A 26794-nucleotide genomic window follows, 5' to 3' on the forward strand; every position below is an offset into this window, starting at 1 on the left:
TATGGAGCCCACTAGGAGTCTACTAAGCAGCCACAACATTCAAACCACTGACAGGTGAAATAAATTACATTAATCATCTAGTTAGAATGCAATGTTCTGCTCAGATACCTTTGGTACTGGCATTCATGTTGGATGTTCCTTTGACATTTACCACACACACTGATGGCAGCATTCTTGCCCAGCAGGAGGGTGTGATCCACCATAGAAATAGAAAAGCTTAAGGAGGTCAGGGACCTCTTGACTCCCCAGATCACAATCTGACTGAGTGTCAACAAGCTGGAACACAGTGATCCCCACAACCCAAAAGAGCAACAGTGTCCACTGCCAGCATCCTGGGTCAAGACACCATCGGACATCCTGAGAGATCTCATGCATATTCATGTACCAGCTGATTGTTTTAATGCATGTGGCTAACAACATGAGCCCTGCTTTGACTTTTCTCTTCTTAAACTTTCACAGATTAATGCAAAATCGTGCTCTGCATATGAGTCATAATTTGAAACCAGTGGGAAGCCTGGGCCCCTGTGGTGGTCTGCCCTGTGAGTCACCCAGTAACTTTGTTAGCCAAACTGCCTCCAGAGGTCAAACACTGGTTACCGCCTATGGTTTGGCAAAGGTTGCTTCCCTATCATTTATCGTTTCCTCTGCTCTAATCACAGTTATTAAGGCTTTCTAAGCAGTTAGCCTGTGGTAGCTGTCTACACCCTCACCTGGTGTGCAGTGGGAGATTACATTGACTTGAACTGCAGTGACAACAACAGCATTGTGCAGGGTAATTAATGGGCATGTACAGAGGTCCTTTCAATAACATGGTGGAAAAGAGGATAAATGGAAGAAGGAATACTTTGTTAAATGGAATAAACACACTATGAATTCTCATTTGCTATGTGAAGCAGCAGCTAGACCTCACAGTTTCTAACTGTAATGGAACAGAATGTAGATACTTTGTTGTTTTTTCTACAAGCACATTCAGCAGGTGGGCAGTGTGCAAATACATGATATGGAAATACATTACAAGTGATCAAATACATCATTTATTTTCTGTGTTTTGGCAGACAAGTTTATTTTTAGTTTGCAATTAGACCACACTAATTTTTAGTTAATAGCATTAACAGTGCTGAAAACAGGTCCTGCTCTTCCTTCTTTTTCCATCGACGCAGTCCTTACACGGCTATTGATCTCAGATTTTTGTCCTCAATTAGTCATTCACAGTCTTTGCGCCCTCATCTTCACCAGGACTTTCAGCTTTCACAACCTTTATGTTGTCTTTCCTGAATTTTTTTGCTCACACCTCACAGCCCCTTACTCTCACTGCTGACTGTGTGCTCCTTAAATCAATCCCAGATATGCTGAGTGACCGTGTCCCAATCTCTCCCAAGCCCTATGTTCGCTTTTCTTTGAGCGAATGATGCAGTTGTTTTCAACAGCTCTGTCCCTATAAATGAGTCAAATCACAACCAGTCTTATTGGGTTTAGGGACAGACTTTGAAAACACACAGTGACAGTTACATTATTAGAAATCTAATGCCATGGTGATGAAATGACAGTAGGGATTGTGCAGGTAAAAGGAAAATATGTCTAGTGGTTAAATTTAAAATGCATTATGAACACATTCCCAAGAAGTAGGAATCTGACTCGAATAAGACCACATATTTCATCAAAGTTCAGACACGTAGAAAAAGCACGATCTTACTGTCACATTTCTGAGTGTGGTGATTGCAATCAGTTTGCGGGCGGAGAAGATAATCGTTCGCGATAGGTGCAAAAATATCCTTGCCGACCAGAATTTAAATTTGATCTGCCATTGTGAAAGTGGTATCTCCTTGTCCACCAAATAATCTTACCGGTCTGCTCAAAGCGATCATTATCCATTCTTGGTGACAGGAGAAGAGTTTTTCTTCCTCCTGGGAATAAGGCACGTTTGATCATTTCCATGACACCTGTAGATGAATCAGTGCTGTTTAAAAAAACAACAACACACAACTGGTTTGAGTCACGATGCTGTTAATGACACGATTCATGGTTTGATGCAGTCTCAAGATTGTTAGCAAACTTTTCCTTGTCAATTTGCTGGACATTGCAACAATCATGTAAATGTGTAATGGGCCATGCAAAGACAAAAATAGCACAAATGGATTGAGCTGTTTTGATGTGTTTGTGTCAGTTAAAAAAGAAAATAATGAATGCTGAGTTTAGATTAATTCAGAATGCATGGTATTTTCCACATTTGCACCGTATTTCTTGCATCTTCAAGTGTTTCTTTTTCAACTGCTTGAGGTGCCTTTTAATAGTATTTTTCTTCTTTTTTCACTAAACTAATCGATCAACTTCAATTAGCACCTTTCAAACAAATGGAGTGCTTAACAAGCAATTGAAAAAGCACAGGTTTGTGTAATTGTTGAATTAAGAGACTAATGCACAACTAACTGAATAAAACAAAATGAGAGGTGAATAGTTAAGACATCAAACATCAATAAAATATAATACAAGCAATAAAGATAGTGAAATATGAAAATATTACAAAAATACAACGCTTAGTACAATACAATAGAACATAATGATAAGAAAAGCAAAAATAAGTCTAAAACTATAACATTTGAAATGCTACATAAAAGCAAGACTGAATAGATGTATCTTTAGTTTACAATGGCTCGATTTAACTGTCCCCACTTGCTCTTTCTTCCTTTCTTGTCATTATATTTATATAATGAGATTTACACAGCTTGTGGGCGTAATAAGATTTATGCCTGTACTTTTTTAATGGATGTGCTTTTTGCTCCAGTGTGTCTTTATGAAAATACCTTCGCTGCCACAGATCCTCAGGTTGAAAAGGAACCTCAGATTTGTATGCTATTTTTGTATACAGTAATATTATCCTATTGATTTGTTGAGTTTTTTTGAGTGCAACATTTAGGCAAAATTGCAGAAAATATTTATCCTTTTGCTCTGCAAACAAATTCCTGACCCAGCAAGTTCAGTGCACAGATACTCTCATCTGACTACAGCTGGAAGATTTTGGAGCTGAGCTGACTTATATCATGTGTTTGTATTTTTAAGACTTTAGTTGTTTCAGCCATCTCTCCCTGGAATAAGAAAAACACAATGAGTCCTCCTCTCACTTTGCCTGAATAATACACTACCGTTCAAAAGTTTGGGATCACTTAGAAATGTCTTTATTTTTGAAAAAAAAAAAAAAGCATTTTTGAGTTAATCAGAAATCCAGTCTAGATATTGTTAATGTGGTAAATGACTATTCTAGCTGGAAACGGCTGATTTTTAGTGGAATATCTACATAGAGGTACAGAGGAACATTTCCTGAAACCATCACTCCTGTGTTCTAATGCTACATTGTCTTAGCTAATGGTGTTGAAAGGCTGATTGACCCTGGTGCAGTTATGTTAGCACATGAATGGAAGTGTGAGTTTTCAAGGAAAACATGAAACTGTCTGGATGACCCCAAACTTTTTAATGGTAGTGTACGTGTAAATATCGTCAGATTTATTGTAATGCATAGTAATTAGGATATTCAAGTGTAATTTTGATATTCAAGTGTAAAGAAGAAACTCTAATCGCATATATTGCAGGTTTTTTGGCCATAATGTATTTATTTATTTCTTATTTATTTGTTTGTTTTCATTAAAAAAGTTCAATTATCGTAAAAAATATAAAATATTCATAGTGGGTGGAAGAAAGCTAGCAGTTCATAGAAAAATCACCTTTGATACAGTCAAGAAAAGAAAAATAAAATTACATTACATTAAAAATAGTCAAGCACAGAAAGACTACTGCAAAATACGTAAAGGACAAGATAAGATAAAGATGTTCAAAATGTCTAATGGGAATTGAAATAAAGAGTGAAGTAGTTTGGGATTGAACAAAATTCCATAAATGAACAGAGGCCTGCAGTTTAGTGACATGAAACACTTAAAAGATGGTGATAATGGAAACATTGCTCAATGGGAACAGGTAGTTAATTTAATTAAACTAGATCTTTTACTTTGTAAACAGTTTGCTAAGATGTGAGAAGTATCTGCTTGTCCTTCATACAAACTGAAAAGGTCAGTGGTCCAATGATTGAACCCAGAGGCACTCCACATGCTGTTTTAACTGTGCATGTGTATAGTAACATACTGCTGTCAGCGACCCTCAAACTATTTCAGCACAGTGTCTCTTAAGCCATGTCTGGACAATTTAGCAAGCAAAATATCCTGATGACCTGCATGAAAATCTTGTGAAACTTCATTAACATCAGTTGATATTGCATCAGTGAGTTAGAATTGTGCCATAGAAATTAAATGAGTGTTACAAAAGCAGGTTGGAGAAACAAGGAAGAACTAAGACTTGAAGAAAAATATCGAAGACTTCTTTGCTTTAAATAATAGAATGACTTTAGCTATCTTTGAAAACAAAATAATCAATCAAAAGCTTTACCATAGCGTATTTTACATCCAACCAAAGTAGTGTTAATTTCATCATACCATGCAGAGGGATTCAGTTGCTTCTGTAATTTCAGGCTGTTTAGGGAGATCGCATTAACTAACCATTGAGTAATTCTGTTTTATGAGCTCATCTGCTGTAGAAACATTTTTGTATCTTTGGTCTTTTTATTGAGGGTGTTATATGACTTTGAGTGCTGTACCATAAAACTGAGTTATTTATTGGGATGCTACAGGAGATACGGCCTTTCTTCCTGCAGACAGAACCAGGACTGAGGCCTCCATGTTTACAGGTGTCTTCACTGTAATCCAACTGGAAACTGAACAAGGAATAAGTCATTTATGTAAAAATTCTGCCAGATTTTACACTGATATTTATTAGACAAATTGTGACACTTTTTTCTAAAAGAGGATTCTCTGTGAATATAGTGATAAATAACAAGACAAAATATATGAACAAATATAATTCAGAGGTCATCCATGACTTAAAACATTTTTTTCTGTCTTCACAATAATTCCGGTAATAAAATTTAATTTGGGATTGACAGCTACTTACTTGTTGACTTCACAGGCTTACTGCTGCTGGCTTTTCTAAAAGAAATCCGCTTCAAACTGGACAAGCAGCTTGAGATTTATTGAAGCAATTTTCCGCTAAAGGAAAGTATTGCTGCTGCTGCTTCGACACTATTGCCTCTGCAGTGTCTGTACCACATCTGATCCGAGAGATGAAAAAAAAGTCACAAAAGAGAGTGAGCTGATTGTAGAGGAGGAACCATGTCTGACTCTGACAGTGAATGGGGCTCCAACACCTTATTTAACTGTCATTCAGCATTGTCCTATTGGTTTCTAGGTTTCTGTCAGTCAGCCTTCTGTCTCTTTCAGGAGTATATGACCTACGCTCTTGTCAGACGCTGACTGGCAGCCACTACAAAAAGTCTGACAGAGTCTTGAGCTGACATTGTTCGACTTTGACAACATTTAAGTGGGCCAGATCTGCAGATCGACTTTTCCCTAGTGATATTAGAAGGTGTCTTTCGAATCACGTTTTTAACATGAGCAAAAGATAGTTTTGCATTTTTTTTGTCCACTATTGCAAAAGTCTATTTTAAAATTTTGTATGGATTTTGATCCTGTCAGATCACAGCTGAATGAGTTTCCTTTCATCGGAAATGACCGCCAGCCAGTAGCTAAATGAAACTGATAGGAATAAAGAGAATTTTATTAGCATCTGCAGTACATACATTTTTTAAAATTCATCTGTGTGTTTTTTGATTGCCTGTAGATGATGCAGCAGCAGCAGAGTCTGATGAGTTGATGGTGGACCACAGCTATGTAAAGAAGAAACTGGAGCACGGACTGACACGGATCTGGCAGGTATGTAGAAAAACGTCTACTTCTTTGTGTCTCTCCCATTTTTAGGAGTACATCTCGTCCTCTCCTTCTGCTCCTGGCTCCTTTGTCCTTCTCTATTTTCTTGAAGCTTTCCGCTCCAGTGAAAGTGGCTCAGTCACAAGTTGTCCTCTCACAAGTCACCCTGTTCCTCTCATTTCTATCCACAGGATGTCCAGTTGAAAGTGAAGGCCTACATCCTGGGTACAGACATGTCAAACTTCAAATACGACGATTTCATAGTGGTACTGGATGTCATCAGCAGGTACGCCTGGAGACCAGTGCAGTTGGCTCATTCTTGTTTCCACTAATTGGTCTTCCTTATCTTGTGATTGCTGCCACCTTCTTTTTGTGCTTCTTTTTCCTCTTATCAGGTTGATCTAAAGCACTTCCCTATACTGCTGCTCTCTGCTCTTTGCCAGAGTAACCATGTGTTTAGCCACATACTCACAAACCTACTCAAATTAGGAAAACACAGTTGTACACAAACACACACACTCAGTCCTCCAGTAGCAAGCTTAATATTAACTTTAAATGACAATAAGAACTGAAACTATAATGCAAATGTCTGTCAACCCATTTAAACAGCAAAGTGATTATGATCAAATTTAAAAGTTGCAAAATTCCCTTTATGACTATTTAATGATCTGATTGCCCGGGGAGCAAACATGTATTTTTGAGGATTACTGCTAATCTTTGATAATCTATAGTGTTATCCTGAAGGCACAACAGTGAACCCTGCATACAGAGATGATCACCGTCTGAGCTCAGTGTGGACACAGATCAGGTTTCTGTGTTTCCTGTGATCTTATCATTGTTTCTGACATTGCAGTTGTTTTTATGTTTCACAGTGAGATTACCAAACCAGCAGATTATGGAGAAATACTCTGTGTAGTTTTTAAAGAACAATTCCATCAGGGTCCTATCTAAACACAGTAAAGATACCCCTGTCTCCTTTCGTACAACATTTCTGTGTTTACAGCATAATCTCTTACTAATACTTGTTCTCCAATATTTATAACTATTCACAGACTCCACGTTTGTCCCTTCATTGTACGGAGGCTGAAGATGATGAATTTTGGTTCTGAAACCAATAATCATGATTTAGTTTTTAATACATTCAGCTGCAAGTATCATCATCAGGCCATTTAAAAAAAACATAAAGAACACCACTGCTAACTGTAACCCAGTGCTTCTTAATGTCCGGACCAAACAGAAAGACAGTCCACATATAGTCATACTAATGAATACTAATGGATTAAAGGAGGCTATATCAAAGTATTTCTACGACTAACATTGATACGGTTTTGTTGCTTTTGTTGCTGGATTACTTCATCTTCAAATCACTGCCCATCAGTTAGGTGTTAAGAAAGGATGTCTGATATTGGCTTTTTTGCCAATAACCAATATTGTCCAACTCTCAGTTTCTGACTCCAATATCAACTGACACTGATACCGATATATGTGGCCTATTTAACTAATTTTAGGTAAAAACACAAATCTCCTGTCATGGAATTAACACATCATGCCTAATTTTATTGTGATGCCCCATTGGATGCATTCTCAAATACAACCAGGCTTTAGAAATGTAAACATTGTCCCTCTCTCCCTCCCGCTATGAGCCGCTAAATGCCGGCGAAATCTAGACAGGGCAAAAAAAACGATAATGATATTGACCGATATTACATTTTTATGCCAATATTGGGGCAATAATATCGGTGGTCTGATATTTTCGGGCATCCTTGGTGTTGAGGTTTTTCCTTTTTTATAAACTTTAAATTTATCTGCCCCCGTTTAGGTCTGTGATCATAAATTCATCCTTGATTTCTGTTTCCAGTCAACAATGCAGCATGAAGTGTAACATTTTCAATTGTGGAATACATTTTCTGTTGAACAATTACTTGTTAGTGACGTTGAAAATACAGTGTAGCGGGAGACGATTCACAGCGACCCTGTCCCTAGATGAATGTAGCTTTACTCTGGCTTATTTCCCCCATGGTTAACGTCAGTGTCATCGTTAGCTTCTAAATTACATATACAGATTGTGTCTTATTTATTACTAGTGCACAGTTTCTACAACTACTATAAGTGTGGTAATTTGTGGTGGGATCATGACTTCAAGAGTCACACTGATGCAGTTGTTTTCAGATGAGACAAACAATGCCATTTCTAACTGTCTCAAACTAGAATGTATGTTGCTTAAAAGTTATTAGTAAATTAAATACGTTTCATTTTGTTATCGCTAATTGTTCCGGACGTCTAACCTTGTATATAATTCAGATACGCACCTTTGAGTAATAAATTTGAGAACCCCTGCATTCCAGTGTGTTGACAGGCGAGTTACAGTTACCAAAGCAAGTATGTTTACATTGTGTCTCTGTGCCCCCGCTGGCTCAGCTGTCAGTCACACACACACACACACACACACACACACACACACACACACACGCACACACACACACACACACACACACACACGCACACACACACAGCAGTAATCCTGTAGAGGTGTTGAAGCTAAGGGCTGTTCTTAATACAGCTGCAAAGATTTTTTTTTTTTCTGTATCGGCAAAAATAATATGAACAACAAATTTAGAAAACGACTTGCACATTTTTAACTTCAAAAGCATACTTTCAATGAACGATTTATTTAAAATGCACACTTTACATGTACAAAGAGAACATTTTTAATTCACTCATCAAATCAGGTCCCTAATCACATTAGTCCTCACCTAAGTGTATTTACTGTTATCATTAAAATCCTTATGTGCATTAATGTGTATTTCTGTAAGTAAAGTTAATATCAAGCACAAACTACCGGGAGTGGTTAATAGGCAACGTCTTGTTCTCAGTACTCTGTGTCCTCTCACTACGTACTCATTATAGCTGACCTAGTGAGAGTGAACCGCTTCTTTCCTGCTGTCACTGATAAAACTGTTTTGGTCGTTGCAGCTTTCACTCTGGCTTCCTTGGTGCAGCATCTTTCTCTAGGAGATTTATTTTTACACTTTGGGCTAATTGGATTTTTTGGGGGAGTTTTGTTTTTTTAGCCACTCCTCTTTGTTGCCCAATTAGTTTCACCAAATCCATCTATCTGTGTTTTTGTCTTTCATCTACTCCCACCATTTTTATGCCTGTGCATGCCTGGCTGACGGCATTATGTTTTTGGGTCATCCATCCACAATATTCATGTGAATGAATGCCATATGTCAGAAATGCCTGCAGAAGATTTCTTCAGATTTGGCATAAATGTTCACATGGACTCAAGGATGAATGGATTAAATTTTTGGTGGTAAAAGACCAAAATCCAAAGTGACTGTGGGCTCACATTTTTTACTATAATTCAAGAATTATCAAGCCATTCATGACCAAATTTCACATAAATGTCTAATAGGATGAAATGATCAAGTGAGGACATTTTATATCCCAAAGGTTAAAGGTTAACTTCACTGTGACATGTTATTGTTATGCAAGAAGACTTTTCTGATCATTATTCAAGCCATCACTCATGAACAGAAGGTGAGATTGTGACCATATTTCACATTTGCTGGGATGCTGAATTGATGACACTAAGCTTGAAGCTGTTGTGATTGTATAGATCTTCTGTTTTGCCAGTTTGAAGATGTGTGGAAACACCCGTGTTTTACAATGTGTAGCTTCTATGCAGCAACATCTGTTCAAAGCTGCTGCTACCATGGATGCAACTTTGTGTTCTGTCAGAATCACCTTTATCTGCCAGTCGCGAGCATATACATTTCTCTCTGAACTAAGAACAAAGCAAAGTCAAATCACAGAAGTGTTAGAAGGAATTTATTTAAACGTATTAGGTGTATTTCTTGGCAAAACTGAAGTTCCGTTTTTCCAAGAAGTACACTTAATACTTTTTATTAAATTCCGTCAAAGTCTTCAGTGTGTGTATTATATGACTCAGAGACATGGAGCTAAACTGCAGCTTGACTGGCAATGATATAAAGCTGCAATTCTTGTCATTTGTCATCATTTGTTCTCTTTGACCTTCTCTTTCAGGTTGATGCAGGTGGGTGAGGAGTTCTGTGGCAGTAAGTCAGAGGTCCTGCAGGAGTCCATCAAACGCCAGAGTGTCAACTACTTTAAAAACTATCACAGGTGAGTTGCTTGTATTTGATCATTACCTGGATCATGTGACAATTACAGCATATGTGTTTACAGTACATGAAAGATGAGTGGATGAAACATGCTCTTAAAACAGCAGGTTGTTATTGCATGTGAGAAACTTTTGCACACAATCACAACCACTGGCTGCCTCTATTCCCAGCTTAACCCTGTTTTGGAGTAGACGTGTAATTACATGGCAACACTCAATGAGCTGGAAGCACATATGTGTCTTGATTACATAACCCCCTGCCAACCTCATGAATATGTATGCTTTCACACAGACAGCGCCACATCATCAGACATGATTTGCATCGATCAGTGTTAAGGTTACCTGTCAAGAATCGTTGCTAAAACGCTTAAATATCAGAGTTCTAATTAGCCTCATGCCTGTGACACAAAGCGGTAAAGCAAGGAGTTGCAGAGACACGATGGGAGACAACTGTGGGTTCGAGGTGATGAGATGAGGGTTATCTCAGAGTGAAATTGTAATAGTAACTAAAAAACTGCGTTAGAGGTGACAGACCCAGACAAGAGGAGGAGGAGGTGGACACCAGCAGCACTATGAAAAGTCTCACATACACTCACGTCTGCGCCACTCGCTAGGAGGCTTCCTGTGTGCATTAGGCTTGATTCATTCCCCTAGAAATCACCCATCAGTGAACTCTGCCTGTATTGTCTGTCAGCTGCCGGCTATAACACACTCAGTCATCAGCGGGGGTGTATTGTTGGCCTGCGGATGTGAAATGCAGAATGACATTGTCAGGGTTCAGACATTATAAATATATAAGAGCTGCACCATTTGTAATTTCTGCTTGTTTTTTTTCTTGTATCTCATTTGCTCTGAAATGATTGAAATGTTTTCAAAGTTTTAACGTCCTTTAACTCTCAGTGCATTAACTTTGAGTACTATAGCTGCAGGGAAATGGATCCTGCTTTTGCAAAGTGACTGGTTAAATATATTTAAATGAGTCTGAGATGAGCCGAAGTCAACTGCGAGTTTTACCTGTATCTTTCCTGTGCTCCATATCCTTTCACTTTTCATACTTCAAACACCTTTTGGAAAAGAAACTGCAGAGAGGTGCTGCAGTGTTTGTGATTGCACTGACATTTCACACAGAAAAACCTAATGTTGACCTGGTGTGTGAGGGTGGCTGTTCTGAGCTGTGATGACAGTTAATATTAAAACATGCTACAAACAACGCACACCTCTTCTTTCTCACTGTGCAACGGTGACCTTTGCAGGATTTATTGATTTAATACGGTATTCAATCTGTGGTCTCCGAACACAGGAGCTGCTTTAATATATGAAATGGACAGATGTCGATGCCTTTTGTCTGCTTTTGGACTTTTATTTACTCTGGGCTTATTTTTTTTTTTTTTTTACTCTTTTCACAACTCCTCAGGGCACGACTAGAAGAGCTGAGGATGTTTCTGGAAAATGAGACGTGGGAACTGTGTCCAGTCAAGTCTAACTTCAACATTGCCCAGCTCCATGTGAGTAAGAAGCTCACAGTAGCTTTCATTTATTCAACACTGTCACTCACCGCACACTCCACCACTGTGTAATCTGCATAAAGATATGAAACACAAGGAATTCTGCTCAGGTACCTGTGTGTGTGCAAGTGTGTAAAGTTCACTGCACATTATATAACACAGATGAGGATCAAGTTTCTCAGTCTCCTCATTATTTATGACTTTTTCTATTTTTAAGGAATGTTTTTTTTTATCATGTCTTCTTGTTGTTGCACAGCCTATGGATCGTCACTTTGCATTTCACTTCATGTGACGAATAGAAACTCTTGGATCTTAAATCAAGCTAGTGTTGTTTCTCCTGGGAGTAGAGTCTGAGGACACACACAAGCAACAGTTAAAAACATAAACCCTTGCATATCAGAGCTTAATGTAGAGTGCATAACCACAACCAAAATGTTGTCGGTATCTCCAATGCACACAGTAACAAACTTAAAGAAAAGATCATTTTTGCTGACCGTATGCTCAGCTCGCCTCACATAGAAACATAAGTGATGAATGGAAAGAGATGTCAAAAAGATAAATGGACTTAATTCAAAGACTGTTTTTCATTTTCACTTTCATCTTTTTTCCCTTTCATCTCCGCTTTGCTTGGGCACACTTTGCAACAAACAAACATGCCAAAGAACCTTCATAATAAATCTAGTAGTATGAGGAATTTTCTATGTCTACACCACTTTATTATATTTATTATGCAAGGAATCTAATACTTGGCCTTTGTTAGAAAATGAGCTGTGTGACCAAATTGGCAAAAGACAATGCTTCTGTGATGCAGCCCTTTACAACCCACTGATGAGAGGCACTATGTTGAAGGTACTACTTAGTTTTGGTTGTGAAGTGTGTTCTCTGATGGCACTTTTCCACTAGCACCTACTCGGCTTGACTTTGCTTGACTGTACTCGGTTTGTGAGGTTTTCCATTAGGGTGTAGTACCTGGTACCAGGTGTTATTTTAGTACCTACTCGGCCGGGGTTCCTAGCGAGCTGAATCGAACCGATAATGTGACGTCTACAGAGTGCAGGCCACTGATTGGACAGGGAGTGATGACACACGAGAGCGACTCCTTCACGAAAACCAAACCCACCATTTTTTTAAAAAAACTGGCAACAGCAATGGACAGAGACTAACTCTCTTCTAGTACTTTGAATCTGACTAAAAGCCATAGACCGAGCAGCAGGTATACCATCCCCTCAATGTCCTCCATTGTTGTGTTGCATTTGTGTTGCACACAAATGACGTCACGGGACTTCCGGGCCACCATGCTATGACGACTCCACTCACAATGAGGTGGTACTCAATTGTAATGGAAAACAACCTAAACCGAGTAGAGTCGAGCCGAGTAGGTGTTAATGGAAAAGCACCTTAACAGAAAATGTAGCCATTTCCTCACATCAGCTTAGACACTTTCAGCTGTTTCTGTCTTTTCCTTACAACTACAGAAGGTGACATATAAAATTGGGCAAGATTAAGCAAGTTGCCTTGATTTTGACTTTCAACCCAAGCTATTTCCTAAAAAATGTGATTACCTGTAAGGCTGCCCCCAATCAAGCCCTAGGCCCACTAGTCATTTCACATATTAATTTAGTCATTCAAATAAATAGTTTTAGAGTGCTTCAGAGAATGGTTTGAATTCCAGTGCCGAAGATGGCAACGGGTGGAACATTGTTAACACTGTGTTACATTACATGAAAATAGAAAATCTTAATAATGAGACTTTGAAATACAAATTTCACAAGCACATGTACAAAGCAAGTGTCAGTAACAACAGCAAAAGAGATACTGACTATAAATGTGATGGAAAAACCAGCAAGGAGACTGTCCGTAATAGCACACATCTATCTAAGCTGTCTAACATCAGAGTGAGCACCAAGCGACATGGCTAACATTACTGTATCACTGGATTCACTATTAGGGGCAGCTCTACCTGTTAGGTTGTAATGTTAATACATGTCCACAGTGTAACCTCTTTTATTTAATACCACTGTTTTCGTGTATTTATGATTACTTTTTAAGGTAGCTCCTTGTAAGGTAGTATGATTGATAGCAATGGCTAGGTTTTGAAATGCTACAAGTTTCCAAGGTTCATATGTGCCTCATCTGTTGAAATCTTTCTCTTGTTTGTCTCTCCATCCTCTCTCATCCAGGAGTTTAAGTTTATGGGCCAGTGTCGCTCTCCATCTGTTTCCCCGAGCAGACAGGCTGCGTGTTCAACCAGCCCACCTCAGGAGGAGCTGTCTCTGTTCCAGCAGTACCTTCAGGAGGGAAACCCTTTTGAGATGCATATTGAGCACAAAGAGGAGGAGACAGAGGATGTGCTGGCATCTAATGGAGTAGGTGTTGAGAAATGGCGGTTTGCAAACACATGACATTTTTTTCCCCGTCTCGCAAAATGATGCAGAGTTAGCTGCATCTGTGAAAAATGTAAAAAATATATGCTGCCAACTTGGTTAAAAGATTGCAAATATTATAAATATAATGTAATAAATATTTTGGGGTTGTGATGAAATTCGAAAAAGGAGTTAAGATAAAGTAGGAATAAACACTATTGGTATTTATGGTTATAAATGAACCTCACTGCTGTGTTTGCTCATTTGCCATTGCCATCATCATGTCTATCATCTTTGTCCATCATCATTATTTATGTGGACTGTCTACAGATCATATCTGCTGGTGCAATCAAGTTGTTCTTTGCCACTATCCAGATACAATTTGAGTTTTTAAGTGGCTCAAAGCTCTCATCAACAGGACCATAACAAACCTTTATCAAGGTTGTGAGGCCCGCAGTGCAGAACCTGCTGTAATTATTATAGCACTTCAAAACATTGTCCGACATGTACTATAAGCTGTTAAATAGCTCATGGATTACTAGCGCCAATGATGAACATGAGAAAAAAGCAGTATGTAGAACAGCAGAATTTTTCAGCCGTCATCCATGAGGAATAACTTATTTTCCTCTGCACAGCAGCACTCCCCAGTATGCTGCTTTAGTGTAATTTTTAGCATCCTATGCTTCAGTATGTGCAGCCTTTTTATTTCTTAGGGGCACATTTTCTAAACTGTGTTTTGTTTTTAATAAAAATACAGAGCACTTTTACTTAAATGAAGTGTTTCGTTGCTGTTCTATTTTGCTGGCAGTCTCAGTTGTTTTTATAAAATTGCAAGGCCTGCCAATTTAGTGCTATACATAACAGACAGTGAACAGGGTCATTCCAAATACAATCAGCCAAATCTGAAAGAAGTTTCCACCTGACCCCTCCGAATCCACTGATTTTTTTTATGTACAATAACTTTAGAATGTTTAAAGAGGCTATATAACTGTTACATCATACTATGAATATTTTCTGAGTTACAGGGCCTTGACGTACATAAGAGTGCATCGAAATTTCACACTTTTAATTGGCCTTTCTTTTTCTAAAACCAAAATCCAATTTTTGTTCAGCGTGATTTTTCCACTAATCAACATTTTACATACCAGCCTCATCTTCTTGCCATAATTCCTTCTGTGTCAAATGTTTTTTGTAATATAGGCATATTTTGACACAAAATCTAAAATTTGAGATTCTATTTTTCCAGGGAATTATAGCCACTGTAATTCCTACAAGATCCTTTTCCTGCCCCCTGAAAAGTCAAATGTTGGATACTAAGATTACACATCATCAACGCTGTTCAGAATGAAATGATGGAAACAGACCAAGAGAACAAACTGACAGAAAGTAAACTGAACACTATCAGTGAAGAATTGGAAAGACTCAGATAAGCAAGAAATGCCCCAAACTTGTTTGATCAATGGGATTTACCCAAACTATTATATGTAACATGTGAACACCAATGTTGTTTCTCCATTTCACAGCCATAAACAACATCCTGTTGGAATAGGACTATACTAGAAAATAATTCCAACACAGAGGAAATCATTGATAGAGAATGAGTCTGGTATTAAAATGTATATAAAAATGAGACCTTTCACTTGATTTAACTTGTGACCAACCGTGTTTTTCACATGATGATATGACCATTGGAAGTTGACCTAAAATGACTTTACAGTTTTTCCCAGTGAATTATCATAAAACAGATAATACATATACTTTTTTATTACACTATGTCATAGACATTAAACTTTTGCTACTGAAGCAATGATTTATCGAACAATATTGATGCTCATAATTAGTTGTAGAAGAAACAAGATTTTGTCTTTAGATTGGGACACCTTGAGGGGATGTAAATTGTATTCTGTGGGAGTTTCTAATTGAGCTCAAGTGTGTCTTTCATCCCTGAAAATTTCATGTGGCTATCTTCTGTACCAAATTATCAGGGCTTTTAAAATGCTGGAAAAGTAGTTACTTATGCACTTCAAGGTCCTGGGTCAGATTGCACTGATTGATTTCCATTGAATGACCCAAGAAGAATTGTAATTCACTGCTCATCTGTCAGTATTTGTTGTGCATCTTCAACAAGAAAATAAACAATATGAAGGTTTTTGTAGTGTGCAAACAGATCTCTAGAGCATAAACACAGTGATCCAGAAAATATTACTTTGTACTGTGGATATTACACACATCTGCTCCTCCTGATATTGGTGTGAAGTACAAAGTCAGTCAGTTCTCCCTTGAAGGTTTATTTATCAAAATAGAAAGAAGAAATTACACCAGTGCCCCAACACCCTGACTTTTTTTATGCTCATACTTTTGTTCTGGTTCAACATCAAAAACAATATTGCACTATCTAACACGTCAGGCTTGCAGCAGCCCGAGGTTGGCTTGCTCTTAAGTTTGTAATCCTTTCTGTATGACGCCTGTGTTCCCTGAGCATGCAGTTAAGGACAAAGAAAATATTGTCTTATTTCAGAAAGGATTTATCTGAACCCTCCTTTGAGAGGTGAAAGATTTTTCTGCTTTTACACCTCAAGACAGTCATTTGATGCTTATATACCCACGGGGGCTAAGAGATAATTGTGTTTATTTGCAGTTAATATTTAGATAATTTTATTACAGACCTTTAGCACAATTCTGTTTTATATTATTTTCATCTTGAGTAATGAGTTTATATTACTCCGAAGTGTGTTATATGATCGATGGCATTGAATCAGATCTTTTCCCAGCATGTAATAGCAGCGTTTGGCTTGTTTTTTTACCTACTTTCCTCACTTCATCTGCACTGTATCTCGTCTTGGTGCAAGCACTTTGACAATTTTTGCATCTGATCTTTCTCTTCTCTGTTTCACTTCAGTACGAGTCGGATGAGCTGGAGAAGAGTGTGTACCAGGATTACGACAGCGACAGCGATGTCCCTGATGAGCTGAAGCAGGACTACGTTGATGAGCAGACAGGTGACGTTCCTCAAAAGAGGTCAGTTTCAAGTCAAGTTATTGCGATATATCCCATCACTCTACAGACACTAGATGAAAATATGAAAGAAAACAAACACAATGTATACACCTATAGGAGGCAACTCATGCTGATCACACGCGCCAAATACAATTATCTCTCCTTAAATCTCTATTGTAAGGGGATTCTAAAAGGAAATGAAGTCATGCGTTATGGCACTTTTCATGCCTTTACCAGTGATAATTTTAGCTCACCTCTGCCTAACCCTGCTAAGTAGGCAGAAATCTTTATAAAGCTTTTTGTCTACCCATAAAAAATTCTCTTTCTTTTCCACATCCACCTCCGTGATTGGTGACTATTCAAAGATTAGTCGCTGTTTAATCATAGTGAAGGCAATCATGCGCTCCTCTGCGCCTCATGTAAAAAGGTTAATTTTGATTTAAATGCAGTTGAGGAAAGTTTAGTATTTTGCCTCTGAGTTGAATTCTAAGAGACCTACAATTGATGCAAACGGTAGCATGATTAGCATGGTATAGCTGCAATTGTATAGGTTTTCTTCGTGCATTTTGGTGCTTGATCTGATACAGCATGATGGAGTTACAAATTTTATATCCCTATTTGTTCAGTTTGAAGTGTCTGTGTCAATAAACCTACGGTTCTGTGTGTGTATGATGAACTGAATTACTAAGAATGAGTACACGAGTTTATGCAAATCTGAGAACTCAGCTCAAATTTTCGACCAGCTTTACACAAGAATCAAGACATCAAATACTAATACTGATTCAGTCGCTCCTCATTATAGAGGCATTCTTAAAGTGATAATTGACTGTCATGTAAAATAAAGTGACTTATTAAGGGTATTGTGATGTTTTTGCTCAATGTCTCATTATTTCACATGCCTGAGATTTTTGTTTTAACCCTCACTACATTTCCTGTTCCCTTCTCCATGCGCTTTTAACCCGACTAGAATGATTAGCCCCTAGTCACTAAAAGACTCATTTCCCATTCTTACAAGCGGGAATCTCTGACGGTTAATTACTGATAGGGTCGCATGGGCACATCCACAAATTAGACAGGCCATGTAATGATTGCTGCCCGTGTAATGATTGCCGGCTAATACGGCTCAATGAGCTCCGTGTCAGGGTTCTGGTGCTCAGGGATCACCAGTTCAGAGATTTTACCACTGGAGTCCTTCTGTATCTCCTGCATTGTGTAATGATTGATCAATTACAAGACTTTGACCCGCACTAAAGGTTTTGAACCTGGCCTGTGATGGCAGAGGATTAGTGATGCTAGCACATATCATGGAGTCTCTTTCCTCATACCTCTGCCCTACTTTGTCTCTCACCCCCACCTCCTGTGTGCATCAGTGTGTCCCGAGAGACCATAAGAAGCAAGAAAAAGTCCGACTACAACCTTAACAAGACCAACGCACCCATTCTCACCAACACCACCCTCAATGTCATCCGTCTTGTCGGTAGGTGCTGTACACACACACACACACACACACACACTTAAAACTGACTCTACCCTTGAGACGAGCCCAGACAGTGCCACAGTGCTGAGATTTTCATTTATTCATCAATTAGGCAAGCAAATCATTGCGATTGGCACGCTCAAAGTCTGTGTGACTGAGCTCCACTAATAATAGTTAGCCTTTGCCCTGAGCGCTGACCTTCTGTTTCCAAAGAGGTGTCCGCATGTCCTTGTGACGTGGTTTTGAAGACTCTTGGACCCTTTGTTGGAAGTGTTCCTTGGTGACGTGACCCTTGTAATGTGATTTTCATGTGTGAATCAGAATCAGGGTAGGCAGTTATCTTTCCTGTGCTGCAGTCCTCAGGCTGGAACCTTCTGCTACATGACATAAAGATGATACAGTTTAAATAACAAACTATTTCTTGTTTTCAGTGAAATTGCATCTGTCCTCTCTGCTCATACTTAAAATCTTTCCTGCACATAAAGGGCAAAATAAAAGACTTGAATCTTTTTGTGTCTTTTTCACACAATAGATAATATTGATTTAGAGTCGTGGAAAAACTTAAAGCAAGAAAAAGCCAAAGTTTGATTCCATGCAGTCACTTCTAATTCAGTCTCTGAAGCACTTCGATGGAGCTGGATTGCTCGCTGAGTTCTTGGTGCAGAATTTAAGAGAAGGGGCGTGAAAAATGAGAGTGTCTCAGTGGCAAAGCCAGCTGGATTGAGTTTATTTCTTCTTTTTTTCTTTCATTCATCAGTTCTGAGTCAGTGGTAACCTTGTTACACCCCTGTCCCTCTGTAGTTATTGCTTTTATTACCTTTCTAGTAAATTAAGTCCTTGCAATTTGTATGCAAATGCAACATGTTCCTGCTTGAGGTCTTCCCTGAAGGATGCGGTTCTACAATGATTAACTTACTGTAGTCTAACAATTTTAATCTCCTGCTAGATTTATTTTAAGAACTGAAACATTTCATTCCTTGTAAACTGATACTAGGTTTAAAAATCTTCAAGCCAAAATATAAGAACAACATAAATGCCTTCCATTAGTTTTATAGTACTATTATTAGTACTATTACATTTTCCACTTTAGGATGTAATCAAAGTCACACAAGCTTCCATTATAGCCAAACATTTAACTGTTTTGTGTTTGCTTCCTCTTTGTACAGGAAAGTACATGCAGATGATGAACATTCTGAAGCCAATTGCCTTCGATGTGATCCACTGTGTATCACAGCTCTTCGATTACTACCTGTACGCCGTATACACCTTCTTTGGACGTAATGACATGGTAAGTATTTTTTTAACACTATGATTTTTACATCACGTATTCATATTGACGAAAAATAAGCAAAGCACAGGGGCACAGTATATACACTTACTGAGGAGAGTTTTGAAGCTAAACCTTGTGACTGAATGTATTTTTTCTATATTTCTGACTTTTCAATCTTGCATACATTGGCCCTACAAAGTATTCACACGGTTAAATTATCAATGAGATTTATTACGTTATTTGACAAGTTATTAAAACCTGCCTTTTGCTCCACAGAAAACAAGTATAGTACAACTCAAAATAAAAAAATCACATTGCCACTTAAGGGAGCATGAACAAACTCCTCTAAATGATAAAGCTACTTGTCCTACAGTTGTCAATGAATCGTTATTTGTAAGATTAATTTTGGTGACAAACTTAAAGAAGTCAGTGAAAAGATGGTTCAAGAAAGAAAAGTGGATCTTTCAGCAGGATAATAATCCAAAGCACACCAACTGCCTGTTGAACCGATGTCTTAGAATTGCCCTCTTGGAGTGCTGACCTAAATCTCTACCTATCGAATGTGGTGTGAAAAAAAAGCTTATCAATGCTCTAATGTGGGTGAACTTAAAGTGTCGGAGCCAGCAGCATGGAGGAATCTTTCACAGCAGGTACTTCAGAAACTGTCTGAACCCCCGACATTGTCAAGTACATCTGCAGGCTGAATGATGACAAACTCAATGTGAAAACACTAGAGTGTAAATGTAATATTTAGTGAAGCGGTTATTTGGCGCCCACCTACTCTTTCTGTGTGATTCTCCGTCAAGGCAAGACCAGAGACAGAGGAATACGATCAATGCTTCTTGTTTCTTTTTTCAGCAAGAACATACACAAACTATCAGGACAAATTGTATCCAGGCTGGTAGAGAGGTGAAGCATGGACAAAGAAAGAACTCCTTGATCTATGATGCAGATCTGATTGCTTTTATTTATATTATGTTAAAATTGCCAGATAGAGCATTGGCCTTGAGGCATGATCATCTTATTTTATCATTTAAGAACCCAACAAACTTCTTCATGTGGAATCTGTGCTTGACATGTGCTATCTTTCCTTAAAATAAAAGCCAGTTGCTTTGATATTTAACATCTTGTGGCATTTTGCATGAATTGTAATTGTGACGACTTTTGAAGAAAATGTGATGAAATCTAAGATTTTTTCGAGAGGTAGCAGAGAGGTAAATGTAAAAATAGTAAAATAGAGAACATTCGGTGCTAGTGTTTTGATGTGCAGTGCCAGTAGGTGTGGTTCATTATAGTACAACTCAAGTTGTTAGGTATACCCCACAATTAACTTTGTTTTTGTCTGTTGTGATGCCTGATGATGTTGAGGTTGGTGTGTGGGTGTTTTGTTGCTGTGATTTTAGTTTCACACTCATTTTCAAAGGTTGTGAATAAAACTACTAGACATAAGTTGCGTCACGTTGCCTCTGCTTCTACAGTGGCCCGGCAATATAAGAGAAGTGCCTCCATTTACTGTTTGTAAAGATGGATTTTGTCATGTTTATTAGATGATATGCACTGAGACGTGGAATAACCGTCTTTCCATCTTTTTTTTGATCGCATTCCATCTCACCGTAAAAATTTCCAGTTGAGCGATGGGTTACCGTCTGCGAGCCCAGAGCCACTACTCACTCCAAAGACTATCATGTCATTTCTACTGTGATCGTAAAGGAGAAAAAACTGCATTCGTGTCAGTATCTCCTCAGGGAAGTGGTAATGATGGCAGCAAAATGACTTCTGTCCCATCGAGGTGGAGGAGATAAAGGGGATGAACGCTCCATTGGGGGCATCTCTGTCTCACATTATTGACATGTTTGTGTGTATGTGTCAAAGTGAGATGAGGAAAGGTGACAAAGTGGTTCAGAGCTGATAACTTGTCAGTGCGTCGCTTTTCCCATGTGTCTCAATCTGACCACTGTGGGGCCGTATACGGTATGTTAATGTGTTTCATCACATGATGTCTTTTTTTTGACGCCATATCTTTAATGTAATTTGTTCTGCTCCTTTCACATAGCGTCGCTTGTCTTTCATCCATCCTGCTTTTTACTCTCACTGCTCCCATGCCACTCTATCTCTCTGTGTACATCTGTCTAACTTTCACTTTTAATCCGCTGCACCTCTAGTCCTCAAAAGTGTTAGTTCACGAACCCACCTATTACATTAATAATCTCACTCAGAAAGACACAGACAGTCAAATGCTAATGTCCCCATGAATCTTTAAAAAGCTTCTGGAAATTGCTATGCACATATGCCAGTGTTTTGACCTAGGCTCTGCTCTCGTTACACCGCTGGAGTCAAGATGGAGCTGCCAGAGTTTTCCACTTGAAAAGTAATGGTTTGCATTAATATTCAAAAGGGTAAATATGCCCATTATCTGTGTACAGTATATTGGCCCTTTTCAGCCAAGCCACACTATTGTCGGTGTCACACACATGCTAAAGATGCATTATGTGCTCGGCTCACAGATTGTCCATCACCATTAATAACAAGGTTTCCAACTGCAGGGGCTGACGGAGGCAGATTTACAAACACATATTTGGAAAAGTGATTAATGTTTCAAAAATTCTGGAAAGCTTCACCCCGTGGGATTAACTTGGATATTTCACTCAAGTGTCAGTTCTAGGAAGAGACAGACGAGGAACAGATGAGGAAGATGTGAGTTGAAAAATGGAAGATAAAGATGGAAGAATATGTATTCTGTGGCAGAAATGGGGGAGGTGAATGACGTCCTACTAAAATAATCAGCCTGGAAAAAGGGGGTCGAGACAGAGAGAGAGAGAGTAGATCAGGAAAGTATCTGACACTTGAATTGATGGCTTCTCTGAAAAATGAACGATAATACAAGAAATTGTTATTTTTCATTCTTGACTCCTGACTCCCACAGACTCTTCTTCACGCTGGATGTTATTTATCTTGTAAGCACATGTGCAAAGTCACCTGTGACCTGAAATACAAAAGAACATCCACTGACTCTCGTTATTGCCTTATATCTTCAAAACTGACGCAGGAGGAGTCGAGGTATCCTGAATTTGTATCTCTAGTGTAGGTCAGGCTGAAGAAATGCTGCCTTCTCTAGTTGCCATAAAACAGCTCAGTGAGACATTTCATCTGACCCAACCTGACCACTTCTTTATAAACGGCCACATTCAGTTTGTCAAATTAGAATGCCTCAACCTCATGGTGAAATCAGTGCTGACTTCATCACGATTATTTATACAACTGGTTTTCAGCTACTGGATGTTTAGTACTTCTCCAGATGTTTAACCCTTGGAACCCCTAGCATTTTTCACTGCAATATAAACTCCCGCACCTCTATGGAAACAGCGCAACCATGGCTAAAAGTAAGAAGAACTGAAAATGGCTTGTGTGCAGGGAAATAAAATAATGTTGCCATGAATCAGAAATGAAGAAAAAAATTAAATCAGTTTCAAAAATTGAAAAAACTCAGAGCAACATTTTTCTAAGTGCCACAGCCTGCAGTTCAGCCTAGTTCAACCAAAGTGTTCTTGAAATTTTTGCACGACTGTTTGTTACGCTAAGTCATTAACAGCTTCTTGATTACACCAAGGACCATAGAATTTGTTGGTTACTGCAAGCAATTTTTAAATTGAGGCATGTACAATGAAATGATTTGATAAAATGTCCTGATTTTAGGATTATCTTGGTAATATTAAAATTTTAGACTTAGTTGTTAATCCCAGTGAAACTGAAATTATCTTATGATTAATTCAAGGACCTCAGGAAGGTAAAAAAAAAAAATCTGCTGATTCTTACTTCTCTGATAAATGGTGTAATTTTGGTGATTTACAAAAAACAAACAAACAACAAACACACCTTTTTAACATGGTGGTGGCTTTTGGGATTCAAACTGAACCTCATTTGCAAAACTGATTAAGTGCACCTTTATTGTGTTGCATTTTGGAGCTGTCAAAAAAAAATAATAGAAGTTTTCAAAAGAAGTCAATTCAACCTGAAAGCTTTTTAATGTATGATGATCAAGAGCCTCTGAGAAAACATAATTCTCCACCGAGAGATCTAAGGGATGCATTCCACAACTTAAATAGGTGTTTCAACCAGTTGGAGCAACACCCAACTCAGTGCCTCCTCAGCTTCAGAATAAATTCATATCCAGCTGCTACACAACAGATATTAGTATCTAATTTGGTCTTAAATTAAAGCCTATTAAAATGTGAGGCAGGAGAATTGGGGACGTGTACAAGAGTAATTCCACTCATTACTTCCATTCATCTAATTCACTTTCTTTGTTTGCTTATTTCTTTGTTGTCTCTCTAGTACTTCTTCCACTGTGTTGCTTTTCAAATTTGAGATTTTGCTTCTTGTTTTTCCTTTCTGCTGTCCATCCGTCTTCCATAGCCTGTCCCAAGCCCATCTTTGCCAGCTCACGGTGGCAGAGAGACAGGCCCTGCCAGGGTGGTGGGTCCTGCATGCTTGGTAAGAGTACAGCCTGAAGTGTTATGACAAATGTACAGGGTTGTGCTGCCTTGTGAGTAGCAAATACTAGTCAACGTGTGGTGTGGTTGTCCTGAAACCCCTAAGATGTGCGTGATTTGCTTCATCAAGTGACATCAAGCGCATCTGAAATTGATTTTTAAGGCATTTAGATGTTCAATTTGCTGTGCTTACACCCTCTCCACGCTGCTCTTTTCTCTCGTCTGTCATCTGCTGTAGTCGCTGTGATTGTCTGATTTTGATGTCTGTTCTTCCCGGTTATTCCTCCCTTTTTAGGATTAGAGTCGGCTAGAAGCAGAAAGTAAAGATTCTCTTGTCTCCGACTACGTGAGATGAGAGCAGATGTTGCAGCGTGTATGCGTGCGCGTGCTTTCACACTCTGCTGAATTGTGTGTTCTGGAGGAAGGTGTTAGTGCACGGTGCAGACACTAACTGTGTGCGTGTATGATTTCTACAGTATGAGTCATCGGGTCTGGGCCTTATCAGCAGCAGACTGAGAACCACACTGAACCGGATCCAGGAGAGCCTCATTGACATGGTAAGACTGGAACTCTTCTTCTTTCCTCCTCACCCTCTTTCCCGCTCGCTGTCTTTCTCCCTGTTTCTCTTTTGGCGCAGCTTGTTTCCTCATCACCCGTCTCATTTTCTGACACAGACATGCTCTCTCCACTGTACACCTTCTATCCGTATGCACCTCTTTACGTGTCTCCTTTTAGTTTCTATCCATCTGCTTCATCCATCCTGACCATACCGTAGAATGTGTGGTCTTACTGTTGAGAGAGCCCACAGCCGGTGTCGCCACAAAATGCATTAGGGGTCGTCATTATCTGTCCAGTGGTCACCAACCACACACACCTCTCTCTGTTAAAGTGGGCAGACCAGGGTGGAGGTGTGTGTTATTCCATTAGGGCTCTGAATCACTACTTCCTATTAGTGTCGCGCAGTCCACACTCTTCACTTTCTGTGTGATAGTGGATCTTTCTGCAGTCTGTCTCCCCTGTTACATGATGATGCAAGTGTCATCCCTCACTACTGCCTTTAATCTGGTGCCACATCTGGCAGCCTTAATGGACTGTTATTAAATTAATGGTGTTGAAATTTTGGCTTGTTTATATTGTTTGTAGTGAGGAAAAACAACAAATTGCGTCCCCTAAGTCTTATTACAGTGGAAGTGTGAGTGAATGACTCACTCATCTCATATTTTAGTCATTCTGATTTAAACGTAAATGTGAATACAAGGATCGACCAGTAATCCGTTCACACACCGCAACAGCTGAATACATGAAGTTATGAGTTGGGATTGAGGTGATCTGGGGAAACTGGAGGTCAAGTCAAGATCTAATACGATACGAAACAAAAACATGAATACAGCCTGGAATATTTTATTAAAATCTATTCATGCTTTTTAACTTAGGGGAACAGGTGCGTGTTGTTTCAACAACAGAATGGGCATCATGAAACAATTAAGTATGTACTCTGTTAGAAATGATAATGTGTAGATAGACACTGGGGTCATAGAGAAGACATCACAAGTCAGTATAGAGTCACACATCTGCAACACACCGAGTTAATGAGGCTGTTGATGCTGGTTTGTGGAACATTGTCCTACTCCTTCTGAAGAGCTCAGTATTGGTGAAATTGGCAGAAATGTGAGGGACATGATCACACCTCCATCTGGAGCTGTCTGAAACAATTCCTTAGATGACAAAAAGAGGAGTTTTTGACATTCTGATGCCAGCATCCCGCATGCCAACAGCCTCTTTTTCATGAGAAGTTTTTATCATTTCATATTCCAGCTATTCCTCAAAAAACATGTTTTTGATGTCATACCATTTAACCCCTTGACGCCTGAATTTATTTGCAACTAAATAAAAAAAATTGTGTGTTTTTGCTTTCCAGCTGATGCTAAAATAAGTGGAGATTGTTAATTTGACCATTACACATAGAACAGATATATAAGAATAACAACAGATATATAATAATTGGGTCCCACTCTGACTGGTCCTACGAGAAACCAGTGCTTGCAAAAGGTTCCAAGGTACGTACTGAATATGCACAAACCGGCATTGGGGGAATGGATACGTTATCTCAGCTGCAGTCTGAATGAAAATGGTATGATGTGAGTTCGCAACAATAGTCATCAAGGGGTTAAATTTTGAAGTTACTTTTATACTTTTAAAGAAATTGTAATATTTGTATTACTACCCCAAGCTCTTTATCACTGATCGTATCGTACAAGAAGTGATGCAGTGCACAAAATTGGAGATCAGCAACAGCTGGAGGAAAACTGTGGAAAAATGTCAACAAAATGGAAGTTGACATTCTTCTATTGCAGTTCTGTGTAATATTCTTCTTTTTCAATTATCAAAAATGTTCAAAATCTGTTATAAAATGAGAAATAAACTGATTTCAAATGTGAAATCATTCTTGCGTGCACAAAAATATAATGCAAACAATGATACAAATGATTATTCTCAACCAAAGTGATAAAAATGGCATAAAGCACATTGCTTCTTACATGGGTCATTTTTGTCCCACTTATAGAAGAGTATAGGGTCCAAGCACATGTGCATCTAAGGGTTAATTCACCTGTGGTGGTTTTATAGTTGTGGTTGATCAGTGTATGTCAGTTGTTTACATTATTATTCAGGAGGGTTGTGCAGGTCTGTAAATAGACAACATTAGCTCATCCTTTTTTCCAGACAAATATGAATCTCGGAGCTAC

The 26794-nt window shown here is 38.7% G+C and overlaps 1 protein-coding gene across 2 annotated transcripts in view; it reads left to right on the top strand.

Moving 5' to 3' along the window:
* Positions 1-26794, top strand: part of vps50 (VPS50 EARP/GARPII complex subunit) — a 117357-nt gene that overhangs the window by 56713 nt on the left and 33850 nt on the right. The window contains exons 14-23 of one of the 2 annotated variants that reach the window (XM_023277468.3): positions 5719-5810; positions 5996-6090; positions 9852-9950; positions 11363-11453; positions 13634-13819; positions 16716-16834; positions 18184-18290; positions 19457-19578; positions 23974-24051; positions 24527-24607. In XM_023277468.3, coding sequence (XP_023133236.1) covers positions 5719-5810; positions 5996-6090; positions 9852-9950; positions 11363-11453; positions 13634-13819; positions 16716-16834; positions 18184-18290; positions 19457-19578; positions 23974-24051; positions 24527-24607 — 1070 coding nt within the window. The remainder of the gene's footprint in view (positions 1-5718; positions 5811-5995; positions 6091-9851; positions 9951-11362; positions 11454-13633; positions 13820-16715; positions 16835-18183; positions 18291-19456; positions 19579-23973; positions 24052-24526; positions 24608-26794) is intronic. The other variant, XM_023277466.3, reaches the window with a different exon arrangement.

This window comes from Amphiprion ocellaris, chromosome 15, assembly GCF_022539595.1.
Source record: "Amphiprion ocellaris isolate individual 3 ecotype Okinawa chromosome 15, ASM2253959v1, whole genome shotgun sequence".
NCBI lineage: Eukaryota > Metazoa > Chordata > Actinopteri > Pomacentridae > Amphiprion > Amphiprion ocellaris.